Consider the following 19,840-nt stretch of genomic DNA (forward strand, 5'->3'; position numbering starts at 1 on the left):
ATTTAAAGCATTTTGATTTTACTGTTGTAATTAAAAACGAAATCAAACTGTAATAATGATAACATGATTTTTTGGCGTAATCGATTAAATTACGATAATTTGTAATCAGAAAAATTGATGATTACTGATTTCTCATGATTAATCAGAAATCTGTTAACAAATACAGCTGATTACAAATTATTAATTATGCTTACGTCATTCCTAGTTTCTACTATTACTCCGCGATGGATAAGATAGAAGTAAATATAAAATGTAAGTACGAAATGCAAAGGCATTGATTAATATATTTTGTTTTCATATATTCGACATTGAAAGCCATGAATGCTTACTCCTCGTAGGCACCTGATCCTACATCTATCTATTTGGAGGTCAGTGTTGCTCTGCTTTGAATTTTCATGTTTGTTTTTATGGATTTTTGAGATGGTTGACGGTTTGTTATTGTCATTTTTTTCATATACCATAATCATTATCATCTGGTTCAATGAACAACTCTATTTCAACGTTAAAGTGTAGAATATGAATATGTTGGAATGACTACGATGACTTCATTGTGATGTTTCAACTCATTATTCTTCACGCACCACTTTTGGATAACATATTTGGAATGGTTTGATTACAGAAACTTAGATATCATATCTTGTATCTAAAACTAACTGTTATGTATATACTGATGCACCCAGACTACATTAAACGAAAGCACTTTTTAAAACCTATAACGAGATTATAGGAATGATCCTATATAAGACGTTTTTACACATATGGGTATTAAACATTGCTATATAAATTCAATGTTATATCCTTATTTTGAAAAAAAAAATGGTAACGAAAAAAAATTTGCAAGAATTCGTTAAATAAGCATTATAAGTCCTAATTGCATTTGAATGGTCCTTACTTTAAAACATGGTATTCACCACAAACAAGCTTTCACAGCTGAATCTAATATAATGTCACTTTATTCACATTTGAATTGCAGTAAATATCTGCACTTGTAATGTTTACGTAGACTAATACATGTAATTTGACAACTATTAACGAATATTTGCGGAAAGTAAAGTTTAGACGATTATTACAACGTAAATGAAACGTCATCCATCAAATTATATGAGTAATCAAGCGGTTTCAAATCAAGATTTCATGTATTTTTTGGGGGGTTAGTATCACTTTATTCAAAAATGAAGAAAGAGATTTGAATCTATTGTTTATGAATTATGTGTACGAGTACGGCAAATACATTTCATATAGAATGCTGAAACTACATAAACCCTTTAATTACATACTTAGTGATACATACAGGCTTTTTACATATGCAATGCAGCTAATTTTATAATACCCGTATCAGTATCAATGGCTGATACGGATTCTGCGGGGGCTGATATTAATCTGCAGGGCTGAAACGGATCCGTATTGCACCCCTCTAAGAACTTCTCCGAATGTTTCCTCTTCAGAATTAGGTAGACATTTTCGGCAATGATCCATACGTCACAAAATAACGTCTACTGTAATTCAGGCGTTATAACGTCTTCATTGAATTTCGGCATAAAAATGTCTTATATACGTTATTACTATAAATATATAATAAATATACAATACGTATTAGTGTCTCATGCTGATACAGAGTGTAACATAAAAAAGTATGCATCATTTTCTATGTAAAAAGATGATTATTATAGTAATAACTAATAATTAATTGTAGAAGAATGCAATCTTTTGTTTTTAAATCAAGCATTTGCATCGGTGGTTTCTCTTTGCAGTTATCATTCGAAATAATAAAGAAACAACAACATGGAATTAGCATCTCTTGTTTGTTAGTTATGAATACAAGTATGACATATACTTGTTAAATATTTAATGCCAACAAAATGCCAACAGCACAAAAAGTTAGTGCATTTATCAAATTTTCTCCAAATGACGTACGACCAAACCATTCTAGGTATATGTAAATGATATAAATTCCCATTAGAAGTTTTCCAAATTCTGATTTCATTCTGATCCTGTCGCACGAAAACATGATGATCTTACTCAGACTCGCAGCTCTAGTTGGGGCAGCATCATTAAGTCCTGTCTGTTGGCGGATTCCAAGAGTCGATCAACAAGATTACTGCTATGCTGATATTGGTATGCGATTGTTTTCTTATTACTATGATAATTTGTATGTTTTCATCGCAGAATACTAGCATCTAAATACAAACAAATATGGTCCATTATTTAGAAAACATTGTACTAATACAAAATAGTACAAATAGTAAAAATATTTGAATTTCAGTTATCAATTTATTTATCTGTAATATTTTTAATATAATCAAAAAAAAATATTAAAATAGTTTTTAACTCCTGAATTGGTTTGGAATATGACTCAAAACTGTTAATATGTCATTAGTTAATTTGAAATTGTAACACGGCTTTTCACCATGCAATGCAAGCGCATGAATGAAGGATTTCTCTGTTTTCTTTCTGTTATAGCTTTTACCGTGGAAAGGAAAGAGGGCAAAATTAATATGACTGCAGCTGAGTATGATTATGATATCATGACTATGTACAAGGTAGGAATGATTTCAAAAGTTTTAATTACCCAAATTAATGTTTATTCACTCCAAATTAATTATTATTAATTATCATTAAACACTGATTTTCTTTTTAGTACAACATTCCTTTTTTAAATTCTATAACAATTTGTCAAAATATATATTGATTTGATAACGGAAAAACAAAAACAAAATACATGTAGGTTTTTACGAGAAATTTTAATTATGTATGTAACTTTTTAATACTAAAACTGTTACTTGTCAGTTTGTTTATTTTTTTACTTACATCTGACTTGTAAAAGATCCTATTCTCCACGTATTTTTCGTCTTTTAACAAGTACACTTGCAAACGGTTTCTCCCAGTCTTAAATTTGAAAACTAGAAGGGCGAATATTTCTCTGTATGCATTAACGGTATTTTTACAGGGTAATCCAAAGGGCAGAAAACTGATTGGTCGCGGAGTAGCAGATTCTTGTGGGACGGAAGTCCTTAACCCAAATACCATCTACCTAATTTATGGTACATGTAGTATATCAACTTTTCCATCCATATTTCTTACAGTAAAAGTACAGCTTATTAAGGTCAAGATCTAGTAAATGAAAGGTGACTACAGGTTTATAAAATTCAATATATAAATTCATTTAATGATGCTTCATAACAATATCTTTGTTTCATAGGGTGTATTGGGGCTTAAACTTTTGGTAAACACAATGAAAAATCATGTTTTAAACAACCACTTTTTATGAAATATGAAGGATAAAAGTAAGACACCTCGAAGTTGTGTTAAGTAAATTAAAGGTGCCTACAGGTCAATGAAATTCAAGATATCTTCTTTCAATGATGCTTCATAACAACAGTTTCGTCTGATAGAGTGTATTTGGGCTTAAATGTTTGGTAAACACAATAAAAGTCAAGTTTTAAACTGTCTCCTCTTTAAAATGATGTCAAATTGAATATAGGTAGTGGATTACTTTTCTCGTGATGAAATATGGAATGTCAATATATTGTTTTATTTTCAGTTAAAGTAATAAACACACTTGATTTTTTAATGAGATTTGGCTTTGATATTTTTTTTTAGCTAAAACTGATGATGAAGGCGACTTTCTTAGAATTGTGTCTTACAAAGAGATAAATGATGTCACATACGAGGACATTGAACGGATGAAGAAATATTACGACTGTAGCTGCAAGGTAATTATATACGGAGAATTTGTGGTCAATCGTATGGAAACACAAGTTCAAATTTGTCTCTTCTGAAATGATGGATATTCATTTTCATTTTTAAAATTGTCTCCCTATTATGTACGAGGTGTCCAAGAAGTTATTTTCTGAAAAAATATGATAATATTATATACATGTATTTGTCGTCTTGCAATCAAATAAATAAATGAAATATCTATTACACGATATGTTACAACTGCTGGTCTAGAATGTACAACGAAAACTGAAATTTTAAACATTAATAAAAGAGTATTTTGTGTTTAAAAGTTAATTAGTATCGTAACTATAGAACCGATGGAAATTTGAATACTGTTCCTCGAAGTTTGTTGTGTAAACAAAAGCCAATGAATACAACTTTGTATTTCTACCATTAACTAATTGTTTGCGTTTCTTCTTTGAGTAAAAAAAAACTGAAAAACTCTTTCTGATATAAATGAGGAAAATGTTTTAACTATGTATGTCAAATGCATATGGAAATCAAGATTAACCAAATGTAGTTAATTCTTAATGAACAAGACTTTCATTACAGATCAGCATTAACAATTTCGACCTTCCCGGAGCGCCGAGACGGCCTTCTAATGGTCTGTCTGATCCACCATTGAACGGATGTGAAGTTCCGTTCAACTACTGCCACAGGAGCGCGTACTGTAAGAATATTGAAGGGAAATGTACCTGGGGTAACCATGGCGAATGTAACTGAATTACAATATTTTGAGAAAAAAAATGATTCTTGTCGTAGTTTTTCTTTTCTCTGTTGTTGTATTTTTCATATTGTCACTAGTTTAATGTTAATTTGATTTTAAATAGGTTAAATTTCAATTTCAATTTTAAAAAATAAATATATCTGGGGAAATGTTAAAAAAATACTTGTGCCAATTGTAAGTGGCATTCGAGATTATGGCCAACAGCTTGTAAATGAAGAATGCCTACATGTTTATGATATTCCGGCTATAAATTCATTCAATTATGCTTAATAACCACATATGTGTTTAATAGGTTACATCGGGATTTAAATGTTTGATAAATCCAATGAAAAAAACATGTTTTCAGCTGTCAATTTCTATGTTATTTGAAAGAAAAGAGTAACAACTAGACTCTTGTTGCAAAAGCAACAAAAAGGTCTTCCGTTTTGATATACATGTATCAATTTAACTGTAAGACATTGCTTTTCTAACAGAGAAAAAAGTGGATATGATAATTATTGTGAATAATATATACGGACGTTACTTACATGTAAAACAACGAGAATGAAAAAGAAATCAATTTCTGAAGTACTTTCTGTGACGACCGGAAGTAACGCCGAACTAAACAAAAATGTTAACCATTTGTACAATCATAAGTAAATCTTTCCTCAAAGTTTGGTTGTTCACGTCTCTGCCAAATCTATGATCTCTTTGAAACAATATTTTTTCTCTCGGGACCGGAAACGAACAAACGGAAGTGATTAATAAAAACAAAAGCTGGTATTTCTCATACATTTGCTCAGCGTACATCACTGTTTGTCAGGCTAGATGAAACACCCAAGAAAGTCAGTTAAACTTGTTAAAAACATGATTTGTTTGAACCCTTCCGGGAAGAACCGGAAGTGGCAGTTGACAAAATTAAACCCGTTAAACACATCCCCAATCAAATTTCTATCAATCATGAAAGTTTCGTGTCTAATTCGCTTACAGTGACAAAAATCTCGCGGACATCAAATTTATAAAAAGAAAGCTACATAGAGACATTTGAGATATCTCACCGGAAGTAAAATTTATTTGCTAATTTAACATTATATAGACGACATATGTAAGATTGTATACTGATATTATTATTTTATGTCAAATGAATGAAATATGAAAAAAAAATTGAAGTGCTTCCGGTGACGACCGGAAGTTACGCCGAACAAAACAAAATGGTGTTAACACATGTTCATACATAGGTCTATCATCCCACAAAGTTTGGTTGTTCAAGTCGTCACCGTTTTTGAGATCTCGTCGAAATAAGGTTTTTTGTCTCGGGACAGGAAACGGACATGCGGAAGTGCTCAATGTAAATTGTATGAAATATTTCTTGTATACTTGCCTTTTGTACATTATTTTTCATTTATCTAACTAAAAATGTCAAAGGGAAACAGTTAAACTAATAAACGGCTCGATTTGTTTGAACTGTTCCGGTGTGGACCGGAAGCGACGGAAGACAAAATAAAAACGATTAAACACATCTTCACTCAAATGTCTTCCATCCATGAAAGTTTTGTGTTTTGATCACTTATAGTTTCTGAGATCTCGCGGGTACAAAATGTGTATTAAAAAGGTTACCTGAGATGATTGAGATATCTCACCGGAAGTAGAATTTTTTTGTTAACTTAACATCGCATAGATAACATATGTATAGATTTATACATATATCTTTCATTTATGAAAAATGAATTTAATGCGTAAAATAACTATTTTTGAAGGTCTTTCGGTGACGACCGGAAGTTACGACGAACAAAACAAAATAGTTTAAACACATCTACATACACAGGTCTATCATCGTACAAAGTTTGGTTGTTCAAAACTTTACCATTTTTGAGATCTCGAGGTGACAAGCTTTTTCGTTGCGGGACAGGAAACGGACGACCAGAAATGAATTTTCAAAAAATAAAAAAAACGTCTCGAGATATTAGTATTCTCTATCATTCCTGAAAATTTCACGAAAATATATTCAGTCATCTCTGAGAAAAACGGGGAAAAAAATAAGAATAATAATAATAACTAGACTCTTGTTGCTATAGCAACAAAAAAGGTCTTCCGTTCCTCATGTAGTATTCGGTACAAAAAATCTATTTCTCTTTTAAAAGAAAATGGATACATGTACAATATATACTGTAAAGGAATTCCCAAGAAATCATTTCTATGTTAAACAAAACAAAAGACTAGGTGTCAATTTTTGAGTACTTTCTATGACGACCGGAAGTTACGCCGGATCATTCAGATTATTATAGTTAACACATCTTGAATGTTCAAGTTTTTGTTACTTATGGTATCTCGTTGAGAAAAGGGTTTTGTCTCGGGACCGGAAACGGACAAACGGAAGTGATTAAGGAAATAAAAGTAAATATTTTTAGTACATTTACCTACGGTACGTTACTCAGTTCTTCAAATTTGAGAAAAAATGTTTAAAGAATCTAAAGTAAAAAAAAGTCTTGTGCTTGAACGCTTCAATTGAGAACCGGAAGTGCCTTACGACAAAATAAAACCCGTTAAACACATGTACAAACAAATATCCATCATCCATAAAGGTTTGGTGTCTTGATCTTTCACAGTTTCTCAGATCTTGCAGGTATATTGTTTTTTACAAAAGAAGGCTACTTGAGATATTTGAGATGTCTCACCGGAAGTAAAATATTTTTGTGTTTTTTTAACCATGTGTAGATGACCTTTTGTATTTCTATAGCTTAAATGCTACTTCCATGCTAGGTAAACAAAATAATTTTAAAAAATCAAAATTTGGTGTACTTCCGGTGACGACCGGAAGTTACGCCGGATGAAACAAAATAGTGTTAACACATATACATACATAGGTATATCATCCCACAAAGTTTAGTTGTTCAAGTCGTTATCGTTTATGAGATATCGTTAAAATAAGGTTTTTTGTCTCGGGACAGGAAACGGACAAACGGAAGTGCTCAATGTAAATTATGTTCAATATTTCTTGTATACTTGCGTTTTGTACATAGTTATTCATCGTCATCGAGCTAACTACAAATATCAAAGGAATAAAGTTGAACTGACAATAAGCTCAAATTGTTTGAACTCTTCCGTGTGGACCGGAAGTGACAGAAGACAAAATGAAACTGGTTAAACACATCTTCAATCAAATATCTATCATACGTGAATGTTTCGTGCCTTGATCACTTTTAGTTTCTGAGATTTCGCGGGTACAAAATGTGCTAAAAAAAAGGTTCCTGAGATAATTGAGATATCTCACTGGAAGTAGAATTTTTTTGTTGATATTACATCGCAGAGATATCTTATGTATAAATTTATACTTAAATATTTATTCTATGGACAAAAAATTTAATGCGTAAAAGTTATTATTTTTGAAGTGCTTCCGGTGACGACCGGAAGTTACGACGAACAAAAAAAAATAGTTTAAACACATCTACAGCTATAGGTCTATCATCCCACAAAGTTTGGGTGTTCAAAACTTTACCGTTTTTGAGATCTCGAGGTGACAAGCTTTTTCAACGCGGGACAGGAAACGCACGACCGGAAATGAATTTTGAAAAAATGAAAAAAATGCCTAGAGATATTATCATTTTCTTTCATTCTAGAAAATTTCAAAAATATCTATCCAGCCATCTCCGAGAAATCTTGTGGACAAAAAAAGGAAAAAAATAATAATAATAACTAGACTCTTGTTGCTATAGCAACAAAAAGGTCTTCCGTTCCTCATGTATTAATCTGCACAAAAAATCCAGTTATCTTGTAAACAGAAAATGGATATAATATATATATAAGTTTTGTGTCTTGATCTATCACAGTTTCTGAGATCTTATTCATACTTTGTTTTTAAAATAGAAGGCTATCTGAGATATATGAGATGTCTCACCGGAAGTAGAACTTTTTTTTACCATGTGTAGATGACTTTTTGTATTTCTATAGCTAAACTGTTACTTCAATGCTAAATAACCAAAATATTTTTAAAAATATCAAAATTGGAATACTTCCTGTGACGACCGGAAGTTACGCCGGATTAAACAAAATAGTGTTAACACATGTAGATACATAGGTCTATCATCCCACAAAGTTTGGTTGTTCAAGTCGTTCCCGTTTTTGAGATCTCGTCGAAATAAGATTGTTGGTCTCTGGACAGGAAACGGGCAAAAGGAAGTGTTCAATGTAAATTGTATGAAATATTTCTTGTATACTTGCCTTTTGTACATTATTATTCATTTATCTAACTAAAATATGAAAGGAAAATAGTTAAACTGATAAACAGCTCGATTTGTTTGACCTCTTCCGGTGTGGACCGGAAGTGACGGAAGACAAAATGAAACCGGTTAAACACATCTTCAATCAAATGTCTATCATCCATGAAAGTTTCGTGTCTTGATCACTTATAGTTTCTGAGATCTCGCGGTTACAAAATATGTTTTAAAAAAGCTACCTGAGATGATTGAGATGTCTCACCGGAAGTAGAATTTTTTTGTTGATTTAACATCGCATAGATGACATATGTAAGGATATATACTAATATCTTTATTTTACGGAAAATAAATTAAATACGTAAAAACAAAAAAAATTCAAGAGCTTCCGGTGACGACCGGAAGTTACGCCGAACAAAACAAAAATGTTTAAACACATCTACAACTATAGGTCTATCATCCCACAAAGTTTGGATGTTCAAGTCTTTACCGTTTCTAAGATCTCGTTGGTACAAGTTTTTTCAACGCGGGACAGGAAACGGACGACCGGAAACGATTTTTGACAAAATGAAAAAAACGCCTCGAGATATTGTCATTTTCTTCCATTCCGGAAATTTTCACATAAATCTATGCAGTCATCTCTGAGAAATCTTGTGGACAAAAACTGGGAAAAAAATAATAATAATAAACTAGACTCTTGTTGCTATAGCAACAAAAAGGTCTTCCGTTTTTCATGTATTAGTCTGCACAAGAAATCCAGTTATCTTGTAAACAGAAAATGAATATAATATATATAAGTTTTGTGTCTTGATCTATCATAGTTTCTGAGATCTTATTTATTCTTTGTTTTTAAAAAAGAAGGCTATTTGAGATATATGAGATGTCTCACCGGAAGTAGAACATTTTTTTACCATGTGTAGATGACTTTTTGTATTTCTATAGCTAAAATGTTACTTATACGCTAAATAACCAAAATATTTTTAAAAATATCAAAATTGGGTGTACTTCCTGTGAAGACCGGAAGTTACGCCGGATGAAATAAAATAGTGTTAACACGTGTCCATACACAGGTCTATAATCCTACAAAGTTTGGTTGTTCAAGTCGTTACCGTTTTTGAGATCTCGTCGATATAAGGATTTTTGTCTCGGGACAGGAAACGGACAAACGGAAGTGCTTAATGAAATTTAAATTTTTTATATCTTGTTACTTTCCTCTTTTACATTATTATTCATCGAAGTAGCTAAAACTATCAAATTAAAACAGTTTAACGGATAAACAGTTTGATTTGTTTGAACTCTTCCGCTGTGGACCGGAAGTGACGGAAGACAAAATGAAACTGTTTAAACACATCTTCAATCAAATGTCTATGTTTAGTAAAAGTTTCGTGTCTTGATCACGTACAGTATCTGAGAACTTGCGGGTACAAAATATGTTTTAAAAAAGCTTCCTGAGATAATCGAGATATCTCACCGGAAGTAGAATTTTTTTGTTTATTCAACATTGTATAGATGGCATATGTAAGGATCTATACTAATATCTTTATTCTATGGAAAATAAATTAAATACGTAAAAACAAAAATTTTTGAAGAGCTTCCGGTGACGACCGGAAGTTACACCGAACAAAACAAAAATGTTTAAACACATCTACAACTATAGGTCTATCATCCCTCAAAGTTTGGATGTTCAAATCTTTATCGTTTCTGAGATCTCGATGTGACAAGCTTTTTGTCGCGGGACAGGAAACGGACGACAGGAAATGAATTTTCAAAAAATGAAAAAATCGCCTAGAGATATGATCATTTTCTATCAATCCTAAAAATTTCAAGTAAATCTATCCAGCCATCTCTGAGATATCTTGTGGACAAAAACTGGGAAAAAAATAATAATAATAATAATAAAAAACATTACAATCACTAGAAGGTCTTCCGTTGTAACGGAAGACCTTAACTAGACTCTTGTTGCTATAGCAACAAAAAGGTCTTCCGTTCCTCATGTATTAATCTGCACAAAAAATCCAGTTATCTTGTAAACCAAAAAATGGATATAATATATATAAGCTTTGTGTCTTGATCTATCACAGTTTCTGAGATCTTATTTATACTTTGTTTTTAAAAAAGAAGGCTATCTGAGATATATGAGATGTCTCACCGGAAGTAGAACTTTTTTTTACCACGTGTAGATGACTTTTTGTATTTCTATAGCTAAATGTTACTTCAATGCTGAATAACCAAAATATTTTTAAAAAATCAAAATTTGGTGTACTTCCTGTGACGACCGGAAGTTACGCCGGATAAAACAAAATAGTGTTAACACATGTACATACATAGGTCTATCATCCCACAAAGTTTGGTTGTTCAAGTCGTTACTGTTTTTGAGATCTCGTCGAAATAAGGTTTATGGTTTCTGGACAGGAAACGGGCAAACGGAAGTGTTCAATCTGAATTGTATTCAATATTTCTTGTATACTTGCCATTTGTACATTAGTTTTCATTTATCTAACTAAAAAATATCAAAGAAAAACAGTTAAACTGATAAACAGCTCGATTTTTTTAACTCTTCCGGTATGGACCGGAAGTGACGGAAGACAAAATGAAACCGGTTAAACACATCTTCAATCAAATGTCTATCATCCATGAAAGTTTCGTGTCTTGATCGCTTATAGTTTCCGAGATCTCGCGGGTACAAATTGTGTTTTTAAAAAGCTACCTGAGATAATTGAGATATCTCACCGGAAGTAGAATTTTTTTGTTGATATAACATCGCATAGGTAACTTATGTATAGAATTATAGTTTTATGTTTATTCTATGGAAAAGAAATTTAATGCGTAGAAATAATAATTTTTGAAGTGCTTCCGGTGACGACCGGAAGTTACGACGAACAAAAAAAAATAGTTTAAACACATCTACAGCTATAGGTCTATCATCCCACAAAGTTTGGGTGTTCAAAACTTTACCGTTTTTGAGATCTCGAGGTGACAAGCTTTTTCAACGCGGGACAGGAAACGCACGACCGGAAATGAATTTTGAAAAAATGAAAAAAACGCCTAGAGATATTATCATTGTCTTTCATTCCAGAAAATTTCAAAAATATCTATCCAGCCATCTCCGAGAAATCTTGTGGACAAAAAAAGGAAAAAAAAAAATAATAATAAAAAACCTTACAATCACTATAAGGTCTTCCGTTGGAAACGGAAGACCTTAATAAACTAGACTGTGCTATAGCAACAAAAAGGTCTTCCGTTCCTCATGTATTAATCTGCACAAAAAATCCAGTTATCTTGTAAACAGAAAATGAATATAATATATATAAGTTTTGTGTCTTGATCTATCATAGTTTCTGAGATCTTATTTATTCTTTGTTTTTAAAAAAAAAGGCTATCTGAGATATATGAGATGTCTCACCGGAAGTAGAACTTTTTTTACCATGTGTAGATGACTTTTTGTATTTCTATAGCTAAAATGTTACTTATACGCTAAATAACCAAAATATTTTTAAAAATATCAAAATTGGGTGTACTTCCTGTGAAGACCGTAAGTTACGCCGGATGAAATAAAATAGTGTTAACACGTGTTCATACACAGGTCTATAATCCTACAATGTTTGGTTGTTGAAGTCGTTACCGTTTTTTGGGATCTTGTCGATATAAGGTTTTTTGTTTCGGGACAGGAAACGGACAAACGGAAGTGCTTAATGAAATTTAAATTTTTTTATCTTGTTACTTTCCTCTTTTACATTATTATTCATCGAAGTAGCTAAAACTATCAAATTAAAACAGTTTAACGGATAAACAGATTGATTTGTTTGAACTCTTCTGCTGTTGACCGGAAGTGACGGAAGACAAAATGAAACTGTTTAAACACATCTTCAATCAAATGTGTATGTTTAGTAAAAGTTTTGTGTCTTGATCACGTACAGTACCTGATAACATGCGGGTACAAAATATGTTTTAAAAAAGCTTCCTGAGATAATCGAGATATCTCACCGGAAGTAGAATTTTTTTGTTTATTCAACATTGTATAGATGACATATGTAAGGATCTATACTAATATCTTTATTCTATGGAAAATAAATCAAATACGTAAAAACAAAAAAATTTGAAGAGCTTCCGGTGACGACCGGAAGTTACGCCGAACAAAACAAAAATGTTTAAACACATCTACAACTATAGGTCTATCATCCCTCAAATTTTGGATGTTCAAATCTTTATCGTTTTTGAGATCTCGATGTGACAAGCTTTTTGTCGCGGGACAGGAAACGGACGACAGGAAATGAATTTTCAAAAAATGAAAAAATCGCCTAGAGATATGATCATTTTCTATCAATCCTGAAAATTTCAAGTAAATCTATCCAGCCATCTCTGAGATATCTTGTGGACAAAAACTGGGGGAAAAATAATAATAACTAGACACGATCTCGTTGCGAGCAACGAAGAGGTCTTCCGTCCGATTTTTAGAAGAGGAAATGACCTTGCCTTTTATCTTCATCAACGAAACATATCAGGAAATGCAGATGTGATCTTAAAGAGCGATGGATGAAGAATTATACACCCCGTTGGATCCCTAATTTGAAGGACCAGCCCCATTTTATTTCATATTAAATAAGAGATCTTTTGACCTAATAACACGTCTAATAACCTGTTATAAAAAGAAACCGAAGAAAAAAAAAGAGGGTCTTCCTTTGTAAACGGAAGACCCTAATAACAATAAGAATATAAGGGTCTTCCGCTGAAGACGGAAGACCCTAATAATAAAAGACTGTTTTTGTCTAAATCTTAATTGAAGAGTGTTTTTCAACTTGAACTTTAGTCCAACAACCCTTTTATGTTGAATATTTTAGTTAGAAAATTAAATAAAAAGGAGAGAAAGAAATAGAGAGAAAGAACAAATCTTGGCTCCGGCGAGATTAGAACACACAGCCTTTGCAGGTGTCTCAAAACATGGCTGACGCAAAATAATTCCCGAATTTGTCTCTGAATTTGGGGCGTTTCCGCTCGGGAGAAGAGCTGAGTTTTTGTATGAGATGAAAAACAACGTGTAAGATGTCTGACTATTCAGGTTTGGTAACAGTGCGAGGTCATTTGAAATATTGATGCGTGTTTGTGTCTGGAGGGGGATGAAAAGACCTGAGCTTGGTTTTCGTCGTAAATAAATCGAAAATAAAATTTTGAGTTGTGGATCTCGGATTCGGTCATTACATGTAGTACAGTGATCTAGAATTGAACTAGGTTGAAAATAAAGGTTCAAGATGAAAGATCCAGTAAAATCAGGCCAAAAAAAACTAAATTGTTTTGTGAATAGGAGGAGGGGGGGGGGGTCGGTGCGTGACTGTATAAATTTAATTTCCCAGTATAGGCAATAAGCGCCGTTTAATCTCAGGAATTTCGTCTTGATTGTTCAATCCGCTGCATATTTGGCAGAAAATAAGAATGGTGTCCGAGGTTCATTTTCACGAATTTTCATTAGGATTGAGTGAAGGGCTTGGGAGTTATGATTTTTTTACAGTACATGTCAATCACGACAATTGAAACTCAAATGCCAAAAACTTCATAACTCTGTTAATAATGAACGAATTGGTCTGGTAATTTGTACAGTAATCTAAAATGGTACTTAGTTGAAATTAAAGGCCCAAGATCAAAGATCAAGGAAAATCAGGCCAGAAAAACTAAATGATTATATGAATTGGGGAGGGGGGGGGGGGGTCGGTCGGTGACTTTTATATTAAACGTAAAATATTAAATTCTAAATATCACAAATAACACAATTTCTAAACAAAATACATATGTTAGAACAATGTATAAGCGTTGTTTGAAAGATGTAACTATTGATTTTTTAACATCTGTTTATCTTAGGCTCAAACACTCATAAACGGCTGGTCAGTTTTCAAACCTTGTCGCAGTCACCCGTTCGTTTGTATAGTTACGCGTATAGTTACGCGTATAAACTTTGGAGGTTTTTCTTAATCCCAGACAGGCAACAGATTTGTATCAGTATAAAGACATGCACAAAAAAGGGAAAAGACCACCATCTTTTATAAAAATGACTTTTTAGCGTTGACTTCCAATCAGTATGAAGACAATCATTAAACAACGAATTTCAAATCATTTGAATCCATAGACATTATTCCGTAACTTGAAATAAATACATGTATAATTTTTGGACGCCAATGTACATTTAGCCTCTATCCAATTTACTGCATGTTACCTGTACTAGTTCTTATTTAAATGCTAAAACATTGTACTTTAGAGAGAGAGAGAGAGAGAGAGAGAGAGAGAGAGAGAGAGAGAGAGAGAGAGAGAGATTTTCTATGTTTTTTATATAGTGTTTAGGGAATCAGTATATTAGCAACGTATGTCAATAAACACATTTATATACATGCATGCGGGTATCTACATGTATATATGTGAATAAATACTAATCAGTCCTCTTTTTAAGGTAATGTTGAATACTTATTTAAACGTGGGTGCATTGCTAAATATTGTGTGTGTCATTGAGATGGCGGCATTTCTTTGATGCCGGCAAAGCGACCCAGCGTACTGCAGGGGTACTTTGGCGGCACGTCTTTGATGCCTGCGATGCGACGAGCGTTTGAATTTAGCGAACTGCTGACAGAAACAAGCTATCTATTTGTAATTAAAAAAAGTCGCTATTATTTCTATATATAACAAATATAAAACGGAAAACATAAAAAAACAATATTTTAAAGATAAAATCGTTAAACAAAACAAAATTAAGAAAAAACCAACATTCGGCATGTCTTTGATACCGGCAATGCTCGTCTATTTAGAGAGCTGCTGACAGAAAAGAGCTCCATATTTGTAATGAAAAAAGCCGCTATTATGTTTAATTATGACAAAAAAAAACAAAAAACACTCAAATCCATCATTTTAAAGACGAAATCATTAATCAAAACATAAATAAGAGAGAAAAAACATTCGGCACTCAGGGATTGAACCCGGGTCGTCTGGGCACATGTCCAACACTCTAACGACTGAGCTACGCAGACCTTCGCTTCAGGATTTTGGGGTCCAAAATCTCAAGAATGCGTGGATCGATTTTAAAACAAATTTCATATTTAGAAGTTTTGAGGGCGTCTCTATCGAATGAAATAATAAAAAAAATTCAAATCCCAAATATTGAAAAATTAAGGTTTTTCATTTCCTTCCGGTGACGACCGGAAGTGACGGCAGACGTTCGGATATGCGTAGTACACTGCGGCTGGACACTTTCTATCATCCCTGAAAATTTAAAAGCTCTATCTTAAATACTTTTGGAGAAAACTCGTGAACAAGCAAAAACATGAAATCTTTAATATCTCGGGACCGGAAGTGACGACCAAAAAAATCCCACGTACTTTTCTTACAAATTTTGTCATAAACAAGATCTGAAAGTTTTATAAAAATCGGCTGAAGCGTTTTTGAGAAAACGTGGGAGAAAAAAAAAAGAATAATAATAATAGAGGAAAAGAAACAAAGCAATAACAATAAGGTCTTCCGTTGGAAACGGAAGACCTTAACTAGACTCTTGTTGCAAAAGCAACAAAAAGGTCTTCCGTTTTGATATACATGTATCAATTCAAGTGAAAGACATTGCTTCTCTCACATAGAAAAAAAGTGGATATGATAATTATTGTTAATGATATATCCAGACGTTACTTCTAATAAAAACAACGGAATGAAAAAGAAAATCAATTTTTGAAGTAATTTTTGTGACGACCGGAAGTAACGCCGAGCTAAACAAAAATGTTAACCATTTGTACAATCATAAGTCAATCTTACTTAAAGTTTGGTTGTTCACATCCCTAATCTCTTTGAAACAATATTTTTTGTCTCGGGACCGGAAACGGACGAACGAAAGTGATAAATGAAAACAAAAGATGGTTTTTCTCGTACATTTGCTTAACGAACATCACTGTTTATCAGGCTAGATGAAACACCCAAGAAACTCAGTTAAACTTGTTAAAAACAGGATTTGTCTGAACCCTTCCAGTAAGAACCGGAAGTGACAGTTGACAAAATTTAATCCGTTAAACACATCCCCAATCAAATTTCGATCAATCATGAAAGATTCGTGTCTCAATCACTTACAATGACAAAAAATCTCGCGGACATCAAATTTGTAAAAAAGAAAGCTACATAGAGATATTTGAGATATCTCACCGGAAGTAAAATTTATTTGCTAATTTAACATTATATAGATGACATATGTAAGATTGTAAACTGATATTTTCATTTTATGTAAAATGAATAAAATATGAAAAAAACAAAAGTTTTGAAGTACTTCCGGTGACGACCGGAAGTTACGCCGAACAAAACAAAATAGTGTTAACACATGTTCAAACAGAGGTCTATTATCCCACAACGTTTGGTTGTTCAAGTCGTCACCATTTTTTAGATCTCGTCGAAATAAGGTTTTTGGTCTCGGGACAGGAAACGGACATGCAGAAGTGCTCAATGTAAATTGTATGAAATATTTCTTGTATACTTGCCTTTTGTACATTATTTTTCATTTATCTAACTAAAAATGCCAAAGGGAAACAGTTAAACTAATAAACGGCTCGATTTGTTTGAACTCTTCCGGTGTGGACCGGAAGTGACGGAAGGCAAAATGAAACCAAATAAACACATCTTCAATCAAATGTCTATCATCTGTTAAAGTTTGGTGTCTTGATCACTTATAGTTTCTGAGATCTCGCGGGTACAAAATCTGTATTAAAAGACCTACCTGAGATGATTGAGATATCTTTTTTGTTGATTTAACATCGCATAGATAACCTATGTATAGATTTGTACTTATATATCTAATTTATGAAAAATGAATTAAATGCGTAAAATTCCTATTTTTGAAGTGCTTCCGGTGACGACCGGAAGTTACGACGAACAAAACAAAATAGTTTAAACACATCTACATACACAGGTCTATCATCCCACAAAGTTATGTTGTTCAAGTCTTTACAGTTTTTGAGATCTCGAGGTGACAAGCTTTTTCGTCGCGGGACAGGAAACGGACGACCAGAAATGAATTTTGAAAAAATAAAAAAATCCTTCCTAGACTTTATCATTTCCTATTATTCCTGAAAATTTCAAGAAAATCTATCCAGTCATCTCTGAGAAAAGCGTGGAAAAAAAATAAGAATAATAATAATAAGAAACATTACAATCACTATAAGGTCTTCCGTTGGAAACGGAAGACCTTAAAAACCTTACAATCACTATAAGGTCTTCCGTTGGAAACGGAAGACCTTAATAAAAAACCTTACAATCACTATAAGGTCTTCCGTTGGAAACGGAAGACCTTAATAATAAAAAGAAACATTACAATCACTATAAGGTCTTCCGTTGGAAACGGAAGACCTTAATAACTAGACTCTTGTTGCAAAAGCAATAAAAAGGTCTTCTGTTTTGATATACATGAATCAATTTAACCGTAGACATTGCTTCTCTTACATAGAGAAAATAGTTAATATGATAAGTATTGTAAATGATATATCCAGACGTTACTTCCATGTAAAACAACGAGATTGAAAAAGAAATCAATTTTTGAAGTACTCTCTGTGACGACTGGAAGTAATGCCGAACTAAACAAACCAGATTATAAAGTTTGGTTGTTAAAAATATGATTTATTTGAATCCTTCCGGTGAAAACCGGAAGTGGCAGTTGACAAAATAAAACCCGCTAAACATATCATCAATCAAATGTCTATCATTCATGAAAGCTTTGTGTTTCATTCACTTACAGTGACAAAAATCTTGCGGGCATCAAATTTGTAAAAGGGAAAGCTACACAGAGATATTTGAGATATCTCACCGGAAGGAACAGTTATTTGAAAATTTAACATTATAAAGATGACACATCTAAGATTGTATACTGATATATTCATTCCATGTAAAAGAAATAAATTTAAAAAAACCATATTATTTGTAGTGCTTCCGGTGACAACCGGAAGTTACGCTGAACAAAATAAAAAAGTTCTAAAAAATGTACATATATAGGTCTATCATCCCACAAAGTTTTATTGTTTAGGTCGACATCATTTATGAGATCTCGTCGAAATAAGGTTTTTTGTCTCGGGACAGGAAACGGACAAACGGAAGCGTTCAATGTAAATTGTATTAAATATTTTTTGTATACTTGTCTTTTGTACATTATTGTTCATGGAAGTCACTACAAATATCAATGAAAAACAGTTAAACTGATAAAAAGTTCGATTTGTTTGAACTCCTCTTGTGTGGACCGGAAGTGATTGAAGACAAAATGAAACCGGTAAAACATATCTTCAATATAATGTCTATCATTCATGAACGTTTTGCGCTTTGATCACTTATAGATTCTGAGAACTTGTTTGTACAAAATGAGTTTCAAAAAAGCTACCTGAGATATTTGAGATATCTCATCGGAAGTAGAATTTTTTTGTTGATATAACATTGCATTGATAACGTATGTATAGATTTATACTTATATATCTATTCTATGGCAAAAGAATTTAATGCGTAAAAATAGTTATTTTTGAAGAGCTTCCGGTGACGACCGGAAGTTACGCCGAACAAAACAAAATAGTGTAAACACATGTACATACATAGGTCTATCATCCCACAAAGTTTTATTGTTCAAGTTGTCACCGTTTTTGAGATCTCATCGAAATAAGGTTTTTTGTCTCGGGACAGGAAACGGACAAACGGAAGTGCCTAATGTAAATTTTATTAGTTATTTTTTGTATACTTGCCCTTTGCATTTTATTGTTCATCGAGCACACTACAGATATCAAAGACAAAAAGTTTAACTGATAAACAGCTCGATTTGTTTGAACTCTTCCTGTGTGGACCGGAAGTGACGGAAGACAAAATGAAACCGGTTAAACACATCCACAATCAAAGGTCTATCATCCATGAAAGTTTCGGGCCTTGATCACTTATAGTTTCTGAGATCTCGCAGGTACAAAATGTGTTTTAAAACAGCTACCTGAGATGATTGAGATATCTCACCGGAAGTAGAATGTTTTTGTTGATTTAAAATTGCATAGATAACTTATGTGTAGATTTATACTTATATATTTAATTTGTTGAAAATGAATTTATTACGTGAAATGACTATTTTTGAAGTGCTTCCGGTGACGACCGGAAGTAACGACGAACAAAACAAAATAGTTTAAACACATCTACATACACAGGTCTATTATCGTACAAAGTTTCGTTGTTCAAGTCTTTA

At 32.6% G+C, this 19,840-nt stretch overlaps 2 protein-coding genes across 2 annotated transcripts in view; one reads left to right on the forward strand and one right to left on the reverse strand.

Annotated features, from left to right (window-relative positions):
• The window catches only part of LOC105330818 (uncharacterized), a 480,842-nt gene that overhangs the window by 26,924 nt on the left and 434,078 nt on the right, over positions 1 to 19,840 (reverse strand). The window lies entirely within an intron of this gene.
• On the forward strand, positions 1,956 to 4,779 carry LOC136272217 (uncharacterized). The gene is made up of 5 exons (XM_066073445.1): positions 1,956 to 2,115; positions 2,461 to 2,540; positions 2,948 to 3,041; positions 3,601 to 3,713; positions 4,273 to 4,779. Exons 1-5 carry the CDS (start codon positions 2,007 to 2,009, stop codon positions 4,441 to 4,443), a joined length of 567 nt encoding a protein of 188 aa, XP_065929517.1. The 5' UTR covers positions 1,956 to 2,006; the 3' UTR covers positions 4,444 to 4,779.

This window comes from Magallana gigas, chromosome 10, assembly GCF_963853765.1.
Source record: "Magallana gigas chromosome 10, xbMagGiga1.1, whole genome shotgun sequence".
Lineage (NCBI taxonomy): Eukaryota > Metazoa > Mollusca > Bivalvia > Ostreida > Ostreidae > Magallana > Magallana gigas.

Bases quoted from the DNA above. Each gene is read 5' to 3' on its own strand.
- LOC136272217 (XM_066073445.1), top strand. From the start codon at position 2,007: ATGATGATCTTACTCAGACTCGCAGCTCTAGTTGGGGCAGCATCATTA. The intron at 2,541-2,947 runs GTAGGAATGATT...GTATTTTTACAG, and splicing joins ATATCATGACTATGTACAAG to GGTAATCCAAAGGGCAGAAA. The intron at 3,714-4,272 runs GTAATTATATAC...CTTTCATTACAG, and splicing joins ATTACGACTGTAGCTGCAAG to ATCAGCATTAACAATTTCGA.